The following is a 14,841-nucleotide window of genomic DNA, read 5'->3' as shown; positions in this document are numbered from 1 at the left end:
CGGGGCGGGGCCCTACCGACCCCGGAGCTATGGCGGCAGCCGCTTACGAGCTGCTGGTGCTGGGCGGCGGCTCGGGGGGGCTGGCGGGGGCCCGCCGGGCGGCGGAGCTGGGGGCCCGCGTCGCGCTGGTGGAGCCGCGCCGCTTGGGCGGCACCTGCGTGAGTCCCGGGGGCACCCACGGGTGGGGAGGGCGGCTGCCGGTGGGGTGGGGTGGGGGGACACACACACGAGTGGGGCGGACCCCGGTCCCCCCCCGGGGGCTGGTCCCGGTCCCCCCCCGGGGCTGGTCCCGGTCCTGCGGCAGGAGCCGCCGTCCCGGTCACGGAGCGTTGCGGAAGGACGTGCCTTGTCCCGGCGGAGCTGCGGGGAAGCGGGAGGGGTGCGGTGTCTCCCGTGGGCTGGTGCTGGGTTTGCGGCTGTTCCCAGGCCATCAAGGGATGCTGAGCAGTCCCGCGTCTGTGCGGCGCGACTGCTCGCTCGGTTAGCGCGGAAAGGCGGCAGAGCAGAACGGGCGAGCCGGTAACAAGCAGAAAAAACAGACCTGTTCCTCAAACAAGCCAGGGACGGGCTCTAGTTCTGTGCTTTAAGCGTGTTCCCTTGAAAGAGTTGCTGTACTAGGACCAGAAGTGCAGGAAAGGGCTGGCAAACACCCTTCTCCTGCTAAATCTCTTTGAAATGATCCACGGAAAAACCCTCTTGTATTTGAAGACTGTGCACCTTCCGTATTCTCCTTCAAGGAAGTGAAGGAAGACAAGCAAACCACAAGACCTCGAGGCACCAAAGGCAGTTACAGCCCTTTTTTGCCAGAAACCCATCGTGCTGCCTTTATTTTCCTGGGCAGAGCGCCGGCATTCGGTTCCGGCCTGACGTGGGATGCTCTCCAGAGCGTTGCCTTTGAAAAACTGAGCCTTAACGCTGAAACTTGCTCTTATTTCTTCCTAGGTCAATGTTGGGTGTGTGCCAAAGAAGGTAAGTGGGTTTTCACCGCCGGCTCCAGCGGCACCTCGGCCATGGGTTGGGTCTGGTGTGGGTGCCTGCCGAATCGCGGGGAGGTGCTGGTGTGGGGCGTAAGGAGCGGGGAGGAAGCAGAGGCTCAGAGCGCATAGAGCCATGGAGATGCCATGAAGCGCTCAGCCCCGTGTCCTGTGGGCTGCTCCGGGCAGAGGTGAGGCATCGGGAAGCATGGCAGGGGTTTTCCCAAAATCAAATCAGTCCCCAACCGACTTGCGGTTTTGTGCGGGCAGGTGATGTGGAACGCGGCGGTCCACGCGGAGTTTGTCCACGATCACGCTGACTACGGCTTCGAAACACCCGGCATCAAGTTCAACTGGAGGTAAGTACGGAAAGAGCCGGTTCGAAATGAGCATCTCCCCACGCGTGTCCTGCGGGGAGCAGCCGCAGCTCAGCGCCGCAGCCCTGTCCTGTCCACCCCGAAGGGGTCCCTGCCCGCTTTGAGGCTTCTTGTTGAGGCTGAGCTGGTTACGTGGCTGGGATTCCCGCTGTATTTTGGAAAGGAGGGGTGGCAAACCGGCGGTGGGAAGAGATTCCAGAGAAGAGGGATGCAGGGAAGACAGGCGCAAAATCTCGCATCGGTGGGGGGCCGTTTCATTTTCCGATGTGACTGCCACGTACCGAAGGGACTGAATTGTTTTTCACTGCGCTCTGTATGTTCATTCGCTCACGGTGACGGTAAGCCCCCGCTCTCTTCCAGAACGATCAAAGAGAAGCGCGACGCTTACGTGAGGCGCCTGAATGAGATCTATGAGAATAACGTAAAGAAGGTGAGGACATGTTTATCCTGCGAGCTGATCCAGCTCTGCTGGATTTTTGGCCTCTTTTCCAGCCTTAACGGGTGTCCTCTTCCCTAACTGTGCAAGCTCTGGCTCCGTTAGCTGGCTCTCGCTCCTCCTCCTGCTGTTAACCAGGTAACCGTTACTCCCCTAAGGCTCACATCGACATCATTCGAGGCTACGGCAAGTTCACCGCCGATCCCGACCCTACCATCGAAGTGGACGGGAAAAAGTACACGGCTCCTCACATCCTTATAGCCACGGGCGGGCGCCCGGCCGTCCCTCCCGACAGCGAAATTCCCGGTGAGCCTGACAAAATTTCCCTGGAGAGAGGTCTGCCAAAGCAAAGCAGGTTTGGGGAGGTGGAGGCGGGAAGTGGGGCTGGTGAGGGGTGCCAAAGGGGCTCTGCTTTGCAGGTGCCAGCCTGGGGATGACCAGCGACGGCTTCTTCGACCTGGAGGAGCTGCCCAGGTAAAGCACGGCCCACGTCCCCAGCCGCTGCCGTCGCCACTGGCTCGGCGCGCCTGCACACGGCATCGTCGCTTCTCCGCAGGCGCAGTGTTATTGTCGGTGCCGGCTACATCGCGGTGGAAATCGCGGGGATCCTCTCCACGCTGGGCTCCGAGTCATCCCTGCTGATCCGCCAGGACAAGGTAATGCTACCAGCTGTCCCCAGCCGCGCTTCCCACCTGGCAGCCGCGGGGTTTTCTGGTTGTCGGCTCCCATGAGCTTGTAAAGGAGTGTCCGAGTCAGCGCAGGCTCGGGAGGGTGGAAATGGTGACGCGGAGGATGGTGGCATTGGGCTGATGGGTGTACGGAGGGGCGGGGGGGTGCAGACGGGGTGAGAAGAGCGTAGGCATGCTGCCGGGTGCGTTTCGGCAGCGCCAGCCTGCATGCCCGGCATTTCTGCAGCCGTGCGTGCCACCGCACCCGTTTCCTTCAGCTTTATTTCAAGTCGTGACTTGAAAAAAAAAAAAAAAGGAAAAAAGAATAGAGGAGGGCTTTATAATTAACCAGAAGCGCCCCAAACCTCTCTGGGCCCGGATGGGACACAGGCGCAGGGAAATGCCGGTGGAGGGGGCTGCAAGGCGGTGCCTTCGCCTGCAGACCCCCATCTGACAGGGATGGGGGGTCCCTGCCCAGGTCCTGAGAACCTTCGACTCCATGATCAGCTCAAACTGCACCCAGGAGCTGGAGAACACCGGGGTGGATGTCTGGAAGCACACACAGGTACAGGCGTGCAGAGCAGCCCTGCGGCTTGCCCCATCCCTCCTGGAGAGGCAGGGCCAGGGGGAAAACCGGCGTTTTGGGTGCCGCTTGCCGCGCCACGGCTTTGGCGGCATCCCTGGTCCTGTGGTGCGGCCGCTGTCGCCTGTTGCGAGGCAAAAGCCCTTGGCACTTTCTCCCCCCGCGGCTCCCGTTGTTCCCCGCAGGTCAAGACGATCACCAGGACTCCCTGCGGGCTGCTGGATGTGACGGTGACCTCCTCGGTGCCCGGCCGCAAGCCGGCGGAGGGAGTGATCCGGGACGTTGACTGCCTGTTGTGGGCTGTGGGGCGGGAGCCCAACACCGAGGAGTTGTGCCTGGACCAAGTGGTGAGATGGCAGCACATCCCTTCCGTGCTGGTGCGAGGATGTCCGCGGGTCTCTAGGGGTCCCATGGGTCTCTGGGGGTCCCATGGGTCTCCGGGGGTCCCACAGGTCTCCGGGAGTCCCACGGGTCTCCGGGGCCCCCATGGGTCTCTGGGGGTCCCGTGGGTCTCCGGGGGTCCCACGGGTTTCCAGGGGTCCCACGGGTCTCTGGGAGTCCCACGGGTCTCTGGGAGTCCCACGGGTCTCTGGGGGTCCCACGGGTCTCTGGGGGTCCCATGGGTCTCCAGGAGTCCCACAGGTCTCCGGGAGTCCCACGGGTCTCCGGGGGTCCCACGGGTCTCCGGGGGTCCCATGGGTTTCCGGGAGTCCCGTGGGTCTCCAGGGGTCCCGTGGGTCTCCGGGAGTCCCACGGGTCTCTGGGGTTCCCACGGGTCTCCAGGGGTCCCACGGGTCTCCGGGGGTCCCGTGGATCTCCGGAGCCCGCCGTAGGATGGTGTTCCCGCCATGCCCCACCCCCAGCTGGGAACATGGTGGCCACCAGCACAGGTTCCCCGTGGGCATCGCTCGTCCGATCCCTCCCGGGGCGCGTGCTGAGGCGGCTGCGGTTTCCCGCGGCAGGGTGTGCAGGTGGACGCCAAGGGCCACGTGGTGGTGGACGAGTACCAGAACACCACCAGGAGAGGGATCTACGCCGTCGGGGACGTCTGCGGGAGAGCCCTCCTCACGCCAGGTACCGCGGCCGTGCCCCCCTCCCCAGCCCCTCGGTGCCGCGCAGTGCCGCGGCTCAGGCTCTTCGTCCCTCCCCGCAGTGGCCATCGCGGCTGGCAGAAAGCTGGCCCACAGGCTCTTCGAGGGCAAGCAGGACTCCCGGCTGGACTACCGTGACATCCCCACCGTCGTCTTCAGCCACCCGCCCATCGGCACCGTGGGCCTCACCGAAGGTGGGGACGGACAGGGCGCAGGGGAGGGAAGAGGCGGGGGACACTGTGGCTCAGAGCTGCTGGTTTGATGCTCGAGGAAACGATCTGATCTCCGGCAAGCGGTCTGAGCTTTGCAAAATGTGCTTTGACTCCCTCTTTATAAATGCCTCGTCTATATGGTACATCCCCTTTACCTACGTGCCGTGTCTTCTGCTGCAGACGAAGCCGTGGCCACACACGGGAGGGAGAACGTGAAGATCTACAGCACGTCCTTCACCCCCTTGTACCACGCTGTCACCCAGAGGAAGGTGAAGTGCGTCATGAAGCTGGTGTGCGCTGGCAAGGACGAGAAGGTGTGTGGAGGGGACCGGGAGGGACATCTGGGTGCTGCAAGGGGGGTGGCGGGGTCCACAGCTGGCTGTCCTCTTGTCCCCGCGTGGTCGGCTCTGACCTGCTCAGAGGCTGGGATCCAGCTCCCCCAGCACCAAGCCCAGCGTTCAGCCTGGATTTTGCCGGTGCTGGGTCCCATCCAGCCTTTCGCTTCTTCCCCAAAGGTGGTGGGATTGCACATGCAAGGGCTGGGCTGCGACGAAATGCTGCAGGGCTTTGCTGTGGCCATCAAAATGGGGGCCACCAAGGCCGACCTGGACAACACCGTCGCCATTCACCCCACTTCTGCCGAAGAGCTGGTGACGCTGCGCTGAGGTGGTGGGCGCAGGCAGCCCCAGGGATGGCAGCTGCAGCTGGGGAAAATGTTTTGTATGTCTTAAAAAGTGACTTAACACCAGGTGGTTGCCCGGAGAGCTTATCTAAAATCGGCATGGCTTGTTTTGGAGTAGAAAATAAATACAGTGATGCTGGCAAGTCTCTGCCTTTTGCTTTACGGTGCCTGTCTCCCTCCGTGCCCAACTGCACAGGGTGGTGGCACGGTCCCTTGGCGCGGTTTGGGGGAAGGCTGCCGGTGGCCGGGCTCCTCGTCTACCGTCCCCAGCACCGGGGCTGTGCGGGGAGCAGCAGACGGCTGGGTGCTCGGGGTACTCATGGGTGCTGGAGTATGCCAGCTGGGCTCTGTCCTCCGCCACGGGCTCACGGAGGGGTGCGTCGGCATCGCTGTTGGATGTGGGATCACGGGAGAGCTGCTGGTCTGACCCCGCTGCATCCCAGGGGCTTCCAGATCCCCTCCGCTGCCCCGTCGCTATCTGCTCTTCATGGCTGCGGCTCTCGAGCTCTCAAAGCGTGAAGTGGCCGAGGGCAAAGCCGGCCAGGAGAAGTGGGGCACGGCGCTGGCTGAGGAACTGCTGCCTTCTGCTTTGCTTTTGCTAGAAATAAATAATTTGCATGACAGCAAAGTATCTCTGAGGTCGAAAACTCCCAGAAAGCCAAGGAGGAGGTGCGCAGCCAAAGGAAGGGGACGCTGGTGCTCAGCCCGGGTGTGCGGCTCCAGGCTTTGCTGGGGTGTCTCCATCCCAGCAGGAAAACCGTAGCAGGCAGGAAAACCCTGCCCAGCCTTCCTAACCCCGTCAGCGTGTGTTTAAAGAGTATATTGGACTCCTAAGGGCTCAAGTACAAGCAAAAGCCTGAATATTACTGGTATCCTCAGTCATCTGTGTTAGTCTTTGAAAGAATAATGATTTGCAATGCTTATTGCTAACTGAAGCACAAAAGATTTCCTCTGGGCTTGCCACAGACCATCCTCAGGCACATTAGAGGAGTCAGCTGGAGTTAATTCGAAGTGCATTGCTCCGTTTGAATCATGGTGACTTTACCCTCTCAGTCGATACGCTGGAATAGCATTTTGTCAGTATCTTTCTTCCTTTTTAAATGACAAGTTGGGTCATTTTATTTTAAGGCATATTTTAGAGTGTTTGTGAGATTTCTCCGGTACTTCATCGCCAGCAAAATCATCAAAATGTCTAAAAAAAGAGAGGCAGGCACAGGCAGGGGCCGAGCAACCAGAAACCTCCTTTTTGGAGGAAATTGAGCACAAAAGCAGAGGGAAGCTGAGCCCCGGGGGGGCCCCCGTGAGACCACGTCCCCGGGGGTCCCCGGCCGGGGGGAACCGACGGGGCCCGGGATCGGGACCAGGGTGGAACGGGTGACGGGAGGAGGGACACTGGGGCGGGGGGAGGACCTGGGGGCTCTGGCCCGCTCCCGCTCCGGCCTTCTGCTGTCCGAGCCTCGGGGCTGCCGGCCTGAGAGCTGGAAGGGGCCGCAACCGGCCCCCCCCACCCGAGGGGGGCTGCGGAGAGCGGGACCCCCGCCCAGCGCAGCCCGGCCAGGGATGCTCTGGAGCGGGGACCCCCGGGGCGGGGACGCCGGGCCCGCCCTGCCCTCGGGGACCCCGCTCCCTTCTCGGGGAGACCCAGAAGCGCCGGGCGGGCCGGTGACCCGGGCTTAACGGGGGGCTGAGCCCCGGGTGTCCTCCCGCCCCCGGGGGGGGGTCTCGGTCCCGGGCACAGTGAGCCCTGGGGGGCTGGGGCGTGGGCTGCTGCCTCCGCACCGCGGGTCTGCAGCCATCGCCCTCACCCGGGGCCGCCTGCGCGGGGCGGAGCGAGCGGACGGGCCGGTGCCCCGATCCCGCAGACGGTGTTTCCCAGCGGGGTCTCGGTGCTGTCGCGGGTCGGGCGGGCGCTAGGACCCAGCGGCCGATGGGCCGCCCCGCCCCCGACCACGCCCTACTCCTCCGGCTGCCCACGCCCCATCCCGCCGGAAGGGCCCGCCCTGCGGAGGTACCTCCCCCTGGGCGGGGCGGAGCCCCAGAGCGCCTGCGCGGGGCGGGGCCCAGGGAGCTGTGGGCCCTGGCGGTCGCCATCTTCCTCTGCTGCCTTCTCCCTCAGTTGCAGTACGCGGGCGGCGCCGGGCCGGGCCGGGTCCCCGGGCGGGGGATGCGGCCCCGCGGTGGCCCCGTGGGCCGGGAGGCCTGGCCCGGCCCCGCACCGAGAGCCCGGGGCGCTCGGAGCCGCGGAGGGGCGGTGTCTGCCCGCCCCAGGTGAGGAGGGGGGATCGGCCGGGGCGGGAACAAGGCCGGGGCGGGGCGGGGCGGCGGGGTCTGGGCCGGGGTGTGCGGGAGAGCGGGGCTGCTCCAGCCCGGAGCCGCGGGACCCCGGCGAGGGGCGGCCCCGCGGGGCAGTTGCCGCGGGGACGAGAGGAGGAGGAGCGGCGGGGCTCGGGGCGCCGGGGAATAAAGCCCGGAGGGCCGGAGCCCGGCGCCCCCCGTCCTCGCCCGAGCCGCCCGCGGCCACACGGGGCCGGGCCCGCCCCGCGGGTCCCCCCGGTCAGTTCTCAAGCACCGCCCGACACCGCCGGGGCTCCCGGGCCCGTCCCGACATCACACGCGGGGTTGGGGGTTTGGGCTCAGCCGGCGGTTCCGGGGCTCAAGACCTTGGGCCGGTTCTGGGGCTCAGCGGTGGGTGCGGGGAGAGGCGAGAGGCGGCTCCGGGGCTGCTCCGGGGCTCCGAGCGGGCGCAGGGGCTCGGCGGGGGCTCCGAGCCGGGCACAGCCGCGGGTTTTTCGCGCAGCAGGACCTGGGCTGGTGAGCTGGAGCAGGAGCTCGGGGGGCCCAGTAAGTGCTGGGGTTTGGGGTGCAGAGCCAAGGGGGTTCGCAGCTCAAAGCCCGGCTCAGCTGGCTGGGTTGGGGGCTCACGACCGAGTCCCCCATTTCCCGGCCCTGACAGCGGCTGCTGGGGGCTCCGGACGGGAAACAAGAGACCAAGGCGTGTGGGTTTTGGGGCTCCGAAGCAGGCAGCCTGGGCTGAGGTTGAGCTGGGCAGCTTTGCGTCCTGAAAACAGAGACCAAGTTCTGCGTCTTGGGGGCTTGGTACCAGGCTCATTTGGCCGGTTTTAGGGCTCTGAAACAGAGACATTACGTAATAAAAGCCATGCATTTTGGGGGGCTCAGAAACAGACACTTAAGTCCTGTATTTTGGGGTTTTGGAGCCAGGCTCATTTGGCCAGTTTTAGGTCTCTGAAACACAGACATTCTATAATAAAAGTCATGCATTTTGGGGGGCTCAGAAACAGAGACTAAGTCCTGCATTTTTGGAGCCAGGCTCAGAAATTGAGACTAAGTCAGTCCTCTGTTTTGGGGGGCTCAGAACCAGAGACTAAGTCCTGCATTTTTGGGGCTTGGAACCAGTCCCAGCTGGCCAGTATTAGTGTTCTGAAACAGAGACTAAGTCCTGCATTATGGGGGCTTGGTACCAGGCTCATTTGGCCGGTTTTAGGGCCCTGAAACTAAGACTAAGTCATGCATTTTTGGGGGCTCAGAAACAGAGACTAAGTCCTGCGTTTTTGGAGCCAGGCTCATGGCTCAGAAACTGAGACTAAGTCAGTCCTCTGTTTTGGGGGGACTCAGAGACTAAGTCCTGCGTTTTGGGGCCTCGGAACCAGCCCCATTTGGCCAGTTTTATGGCTGTGAAACAGAGACCGAGTCCTGCGTCTTGGTACCAGGCTCATTTGGCCAGTTTTAGGGCCCTGAAACTCAGACCAAGTCCTGCATTTTGGGGGAGCTCAGAAACAGAGACTAAGTCCTGCGTTTTTAGGGCTTGGTACCAGCCCCATTTGGCCAGTTTTAGGGCCGTGAAACTCAGACCAAGTCCTGCGGTTTGGGAGTGTGAAAGCAGGCTCATCCGGGCAGCTTAAGGTCTGGAGAAGAGAGACCCAGTGCTGTGTTTTGGGGCTCAGAACCAGAGACCAAGTCCTGCGGTTTTGGGGCTTGAAAGCAGGCTCCTTGGGGCAGGTTCAGGGCTCAGAGGGTGAGAGTTGTGTGTTGTAGTGCTTGAGAAACAGCGGCTGGAAGTCCTGCGTTGCCGGGGCTGGGACCCGGCTCACTTGGGCAGTGTCCGGTTTGAAAAGGGAGACCGAGTCCTGCCTCGTTGTGCTCGGCAGCGGAGCCTCAGCCTTGGGGGGTTTGGGGCTGGAGACGAGGCTGGTTGGGCAGTGCTGGGCCCGGAGAACAGCCCCGGGGCCGGGTTCGGGGGCCTGGCAGCGGAGCCCCGGCCCCGCGGGTTCAGGCTGGGCCCCGGAGCCCCCCCGGCCGTTCCCGGGGCGGGCAGGGCCCCGCCGGGGAGGGCCGAGGGGCACAAGGCGCTTCGGGAACCGAGACGGCCCTTCCCCTCCCCGGGCCGCCCCCGGTGGGTGCTGACGGGCTCCGGACCCCGGTACGGGCAGACGGTGCCGGGGCAGCCCCGGCACCACCGGCGGTTCCCCGCCTTTGTGCGGCGTCTGCGCGGAGCCGCCGGCGCCCCTTCGGGGACAGCGGCCCCGGCGGGGACCGCGCCCGGAGCCCCAGGCAGGAGCGGGCAGCGTGAGGAGGGAAGGCGGAACTTCGGTCCCCGGTCCCGGCCCGGGGCAGCCCCCGGCTCGGGCCCGGCCCCGGAGCGCCGCTCCTCCCGCCCGCGGCGCCGGGACGGGGAGGGCGAGGCCGGGCTCGGGGCTGCGGGAGAGGCCGGGCCCGGCCCCTGCGCTGCCGCGGTCCTCGGGCTCCGGGGAGCGGGACAGAGCCCCGGGACCCGCACCCCGCCGGGCGGGACTGCCCCGCCGGCTCCGCGCGCCCGCGAGACCCGGCACCGGTACAGGCCCCGGCCCAGTCCCGCCTCACCCCCCCGGGCTCCGCACAGCCCCCGGAGAAGCCCCCGGGCCGCGCCGAGGCCCCGAACCCGCGTCCCGAGCGATGGGTCCCGCCCGGCGCCCCCGCCCCGGTACCGACGTCCGACGCGCTCGGTGCCGGCGCCGCTCTGGCGGCGGAGGAGAAGGCGCGTGCGCGGGGCGGGGCGCGGAGGGGCGGTGGCCCAGGGCGCGTGCGCGGGGCGTGGCTTGGCCCAGGTGCGCGGGGCGGTGCCCCAGGGCGCGTGCGCGGGGCGGGTCCTGGCGCAGGTGCGCGGGGCGGGGCGCGTGGGCGGCGCCCCAGGGCGGCTGCGCGGGGCGGGACCGAGCAGATTTGAGCCCCCGCGGCCGCCGTCGGCCGCTTCTCTCGTTCCCTGCGGCGGCCCCGGGGCGGCAGCGGCCGGGCCGGGCTCCCCCGGCGGGGCCAGGTGAGGCGCGGGGGGCTCGGCCCGGGGCCGGGAAGCGGGGAAGGGGCCGCGGCCGCGCGGGTCGCGGCCCCGGGGCGGGTGTCGGGGCGGCGGCGGGTGGGCAGTGCCGGTGCTCGGGCGGCCGCGCTGCCGGCGGCTCCGCGGAGGAGGCGTCGGAGCGGCGGGGCTCGGGGCGCCGGGGAATAAAGCCCGGAGGGCCGGAGCCCGGCGCCCCCCGTCCTCGCCCGAGCCGCCCGCGGCCACACGGGGCCGGGCCCGCCCCGCGGGTCCCCCCGGTCAGTTCTCAAGCACCGCCCGACACCGCCGGGGCTCCCGGGCCCGTCCCGACATCACACGCGGGGTTGGGGGTTCGGGCTCAGCAGCGCTGACCGAGCCGGGCCTTTCCCGGTCCTGAGAACGGAGCCCCCGCGCTCTGTTTGTGGGGCCGGGAAAGGGGCTGCGGGGCGGGAGCAGAGAGCGAGTCCTGCGCCTTTGGGCTCAGAAACGGCGACCCGGTCGGCTGTTTCTGGGGTCAAAGCCAGGGGCTGGGTTGGCCGTGGCGGCGGGGGGTGGGAGGCGGGAGGGCGATGGGCTGCGGGTGGGAGGGAGGGGGGTGGGCAGGTTGCGGAGGTGGGGTCCGGTCGCGTTGGTCCCCGAAGCTCGGGAGGCCGGCATGCACCAGGCCGAATTAAACGTCTGAGATAGTTTCTGGCGCGAAAGGCACTTTTCACCCCATTTTTCAGTGTCCAACTGTTTATTCGAGACATGTACAACCACCGGAATAGTGATTAAGTCCATATTTGGACAACGTACAATGATGACAGGTCATATTCATATACAAGTTATGACAGTGATTGATTTACGACCTGGCCAAAAGCCACCATCATTATAGTAATGAGCTGGAGCCGCAGAGCAACTGGGGCCAAAAGGAGCTGGAAGCGAAGAGGAGCAGGAGCTGGAGCCGCCAACACACTGGAGCCAAAACTGAGCTGGACCAGGAACAAACAGAAGCCGCAAAAGAAGTGGAGCTATCCAGGAACTGGCATGAAAATGAAGTGGAGCCGTCCACGAGTTAGGCCTGAAACCAGAGAGAAAAACTGGTGCAGTAACAGGAACCAAAACTGAACCGGCGCCGAAAGGAGCTGGACCCGCAAACCAGACTGGAGCTGTCCACACGCTGGACCCCAAACAAACGGGGCCGGACACGGACAAACAGGAGCCTGAACCGAGCTGGACTGGAAACAAAGAGGAGCCTGAACAAACAAACAAACAAGACCCACAAATGGAGCTGGACCCGAATCAAACGGGGCCCCGACAACCGACCTGGAGCCGCGCAGTCCCCGCAGCGTCTCTGGGCGGGCGCAGGCGGGGCCGTGTGCAGGGCAGGCGGCAGCGTCGGCCTCGGCACAGACAGCCCGACTTCTTCCTGGGGCTCCACACCCCACGCGGCTCCCGGCGTGGCTGGGGCTCCTCCGTCCATCTGTCCATCCCTGCACGGGGGAAATAGACAGGACAGTCAAAGCTCCTGGCGGCACCGCACGGCCCGGCCCAAAGAGCCCCGGAGCTGCTGCCCCTGCAAACCCTGCTGCCTCCGGGGCACGGGCAGCTCTGCCCGGCCCTGTGCCCGCACTTTTGGCAGTGGCTCCCCGGTGCCGCACACCCGCCACGGGAAGGGAGGGGGACACAGGGACGGGGCACCAGACACATCCCATTTCTCCCCAGGAGAGCAGGCGAGAGCCAGGGTCTGGCTGAAACCCCGCCACCCTGCGCAGTAGTGGCACAAACTGAGGGCCGGCACCGCACCAGTGGCAGCGGGCTCTGGGCCGGACCCCGACAGCACCCGCTCCCGTCCCCCCAAACACGCAGCATTGACCTGTCCGGCCCCGGCTCGGGGTGGGCTGTGGGGACAGGAACTACGGGGCCCCCAGGACACCCCTGCACCCACAAACAGCCACTGGCTATGGGGGGAACCCGCCTGGTGGGTGCAGGCCCCTGTCCCACGGCACTGAGCTCCCACCAGCACTGCTCTGCCAGTGCTGGGACCCCTCCTTCCCCACAAGGGCCCCGCAGCGAGCCCTGCCGGGGGACAGCACCCCCCCTCCCTGTCTCTCAGCTGCCCCACTGGCAGGATGAGGGGCAAAGCCAGCGTGCCCCGAAAACAAAACTGCTCACCGAGCTCTGGGCAGGCCTGGCTCCCTCGCACCGACTCAGTCCTGGCACCCCACTCCCATGGCTGGGGACAGGACCCCCGACTGCCCCTCCATCCCCAGGGACGCTGCAGGGACCCAGCCCTTCCCACAGCACCAGAGATCCCCCAGGTCCTGTCGGCACAGCCGGCCCCAGGAGCCGAGCGCCCCGGTCCCACCGCACAGCTCCGCTCGGCTGCCGCCTCGGGGCACTCACCTCCCCAGGCGCGTCCTCCCCGCCGGTGTCCCCCGGTGCTCGCCGCCGCGGGGCCGTGCTCCTCGTTCGGGCGCCAGGATGAGTCTTCCCGACGCGTCGGCACAGCCACGTGGCATCGCCTGGGCCGCCAACACCTCCCGAGGGACCGGCAGCACCGGGATGGCCGTCGCTTCCCACCTCTGGCCAGGCCGGCTTCACCGCCTCACCGGCGGGGCTGCAGGAGCCCGTACGGATCCCCGGAGCGGCCTTTGCTCCCGCTGCAGCACGTTCTGAGCTGAAAAAGAAGGTTTTCGGTCAAAGCGGGGCTTCGCACAGGGCCCAGAGCCATGTGGCTGCCGGCTCCGGCCCTCGGGCAGCCGCCTGCGAGGATGACGCCGGGCGGGGCCGAAGGGCCGAAGCCCAGTGGCAACCAGTTGCCCCCAGCAGCAGCTCCCACACTCACCGGTCCGCGCTCTCCCCGGCTGCGGCAGAGCCAGCGCCGGGCCGGGGGGGTCTGTCCTGCGGCCCCCGCTCCGGGAGAGAGCGGGGAGAAGAAACCCGCCAGTGCCTGCGCGGAGGGGCCGGGGGCAGCACCCGCCGCCTGCGGGGAGGGGGAGAGGCAGGGCCCGGGCCCGGGCTCCGGGCAGCACCCACCGGGCCGCGGCCGGTGCCCCCGCTCCCGCTCCGGGGCCCGCCAGCGCGGGGAGCAGGGAGGCAACAGCCCCGGTGCCCTCGCCCGGCCCCGGCCCGGGACCCCGAGGCCGCCCCGGGGAGGCGGGAGACCCGGGCCCGGCGCGGCTGCAGCCGGGGCCCGGCACAGCGGCCGCCTCGCCCCGGCCTCGGCTCGGAGCACCCCCGGGGGCGCCGGTGCCCGCTCGGCCGCGGGCGGCGAGAGGCGGCGGCGGCGGCCCCGGGAGCAGTCGCGGCGGGGAGGCAGCCCCAGCACGGCCCCCGGGCCGCCCGGAGACGGGCCCCGGGCCCGGCGGGGCCCCGGGAACCGGGACCGGGACCGGGACCGGGACCGCGCTTCTGCCGCCGCCGCCGCCGCTGCGCTTCCTCCCGCCGTCACCGCGGCGGCGCCCCCTGGCGGCCGCAAGGGGGTTTTGAAGCCTCGGGGGCCGCCGCGCACCTGGCGCCGCCGCGGCACGTGACGCGGGTGGGGCCGCGGGGGCGGGGCCCGATTGGGGGCGTGGGCGGGGGAGGCACGCGGGGGCGGGCGGCGCGGCCGCAGTGCGCCTGCGCGGGGCGTTCCCCTGAGGGGTTTGGCCCTTCCCGGCCTCCGTCGCGCTCCGCTTTTCTTTGCGCCGTTCGCGCCGCCCGCGGCCCTGAGGTGGCGATGGCGGGTGCGGGCCCCGTCTCGGCTTCCCCCGGTGAGACCCAGGTGAAGCGCGGGGGGTTCGGCTCGCAGGAGCCTTACGGCCGGGGCTGGGGACGCCGGAGCGGCGGTGGAAGGCCCTGAGGCCGAGCAGGAGCCGGGGGCAGCAGCGGCGAAGGGGCCGCGGCCCCGGGGCGGGTGTCGGGGCGGCGGCGGGTGGGGAAGTGCCGGTGCTCGGGCGGCCGCGCTGCCGGCGGCTCCGCGGAGGAGCGGCGGCTCGGGGCGCCGGGAAATAAAGCCCGGAGGGCCGGAGCCCGGCGCCCCCCGTCCTCGCCCGAGCCGCCCGCGGCCACACGGGGCCGGGCCCGCCCCGCGGGTCCCCCCGGTCAGTTCTCAAGCACCGCCCGACACCGCCGGGGCTCCCGGGCCCGTCCCGACATCACACGCGGGGTTGGGGGTTTGGGCTCAGCCGGCGGTTCCGGGGCTCAAGACCTTGGGCCGGTTCTGGGGCTCAGCGGTGGGTGCGGGGAGAGGCGAGAGGCGGCTCCGGGGCTGCTCCGGGGCTCCGAGCGGGCGCAGGGGCTCGGCGGGGGCTCCGAGCCGGGCACAGCCGCGGGTTTTTCGCGCAGCAGGACCTGGGCTGGTGAGCTGGAGCAGGAGCTCGGGGGGCCCAGTAAGTGCTGGGGTTTGGGGTGCAGAGCCAAGGGGGTTCGCAGCTCAAAGCCCGGCTCAGCTGGCTGGGTTGGGGGCTCACGACCGAGTCCCCCATTTCCCGGCCCTGACAGCGGCTGCTGGGGGCTCCGGACGGGAAACAAGAGACCAAGGCGTGTG

General features: G+C 67.8%; 1 protein-coding gene across 1 annotated transcript; it reads left to right on the top strand.

Moving 5' to 3' along the window:
- Positions 1-29: 29 nt before the first annotated feature.
- Positions 30-5,162, top strand: GSR (glutathione-disulfide reductase). Its single transcript, XM_059826868.1, has 13 exons — positions 30-158; positions 943-969; positions 1,245-1,333; positions 1,712-1,781; positions 1,946-2,093; positions 2,207-2,261; positions 2,344-2,443; positions 2,934-3,020; positions 3,224-3,385; positions 4,001-4,112; positions 4,192-4,323; positions 4,522-4,655; positions 4,857-5,162. The coding sequence occupies exons 1-13, from the start codon at positions 30-32 to the stop codon at positions 5,004-5,006; spliced, it is 1,395 nt and encodes a 464-aa protein (XP_059682851.1). The 3' UTR covers positions 5,007-5,162.
- The last annotated feature ends 9,679 nt before the right edge of the window (positions 5,163-14,841 follow it).

Source organism: Gavia stellata, chromosome 19, assembly GCF_030936135.1.
Source record: "Gavia stellata isolate bGavSte3 chromosome 19, bGavSte3.hap2, whole genome shotgun sequence".
Taxonomy (NCBI): domain Eukaryota; kingdom Metazoa; phylum Chordata; class Aves; order Gaviiformes; family Gaviidae; genus Gavia; species Gavia stellata.
The sequence above is the reverse complement of the archived record's forward strand: the minus strand, read 5'-3'. Positions and strand labels throughout refer to the sequence as shown.

What these genes read in the sequence shown, in the direction of transcription:
- GSR (XM_059826868.1), top strand. Translation starts at nt 30, where the DNA reads ATGGCGGCAGCCGCTTACGAGCTGCTGGTGCTGGGCGGCGGCTCGGGG. An exon ending in ATGTCTGGAAGCACACACAG is followed by an intron (nt 3,021 to 3,223) that starts GTACAGGCGTGC and finishes TGTTCCCCGCAG; the next exon opens with GTCAAGACGATCACCAGGAC. An exon ending in AGTTGTGCCTGGACCAAGTG is followed by an intron (nt 3,386 to 4,000) that starts GTGAGATGGCAG and finishes TTCCCGCGGCAG; the next exon opens with GGTGTGCAGGTGGACGCCAA.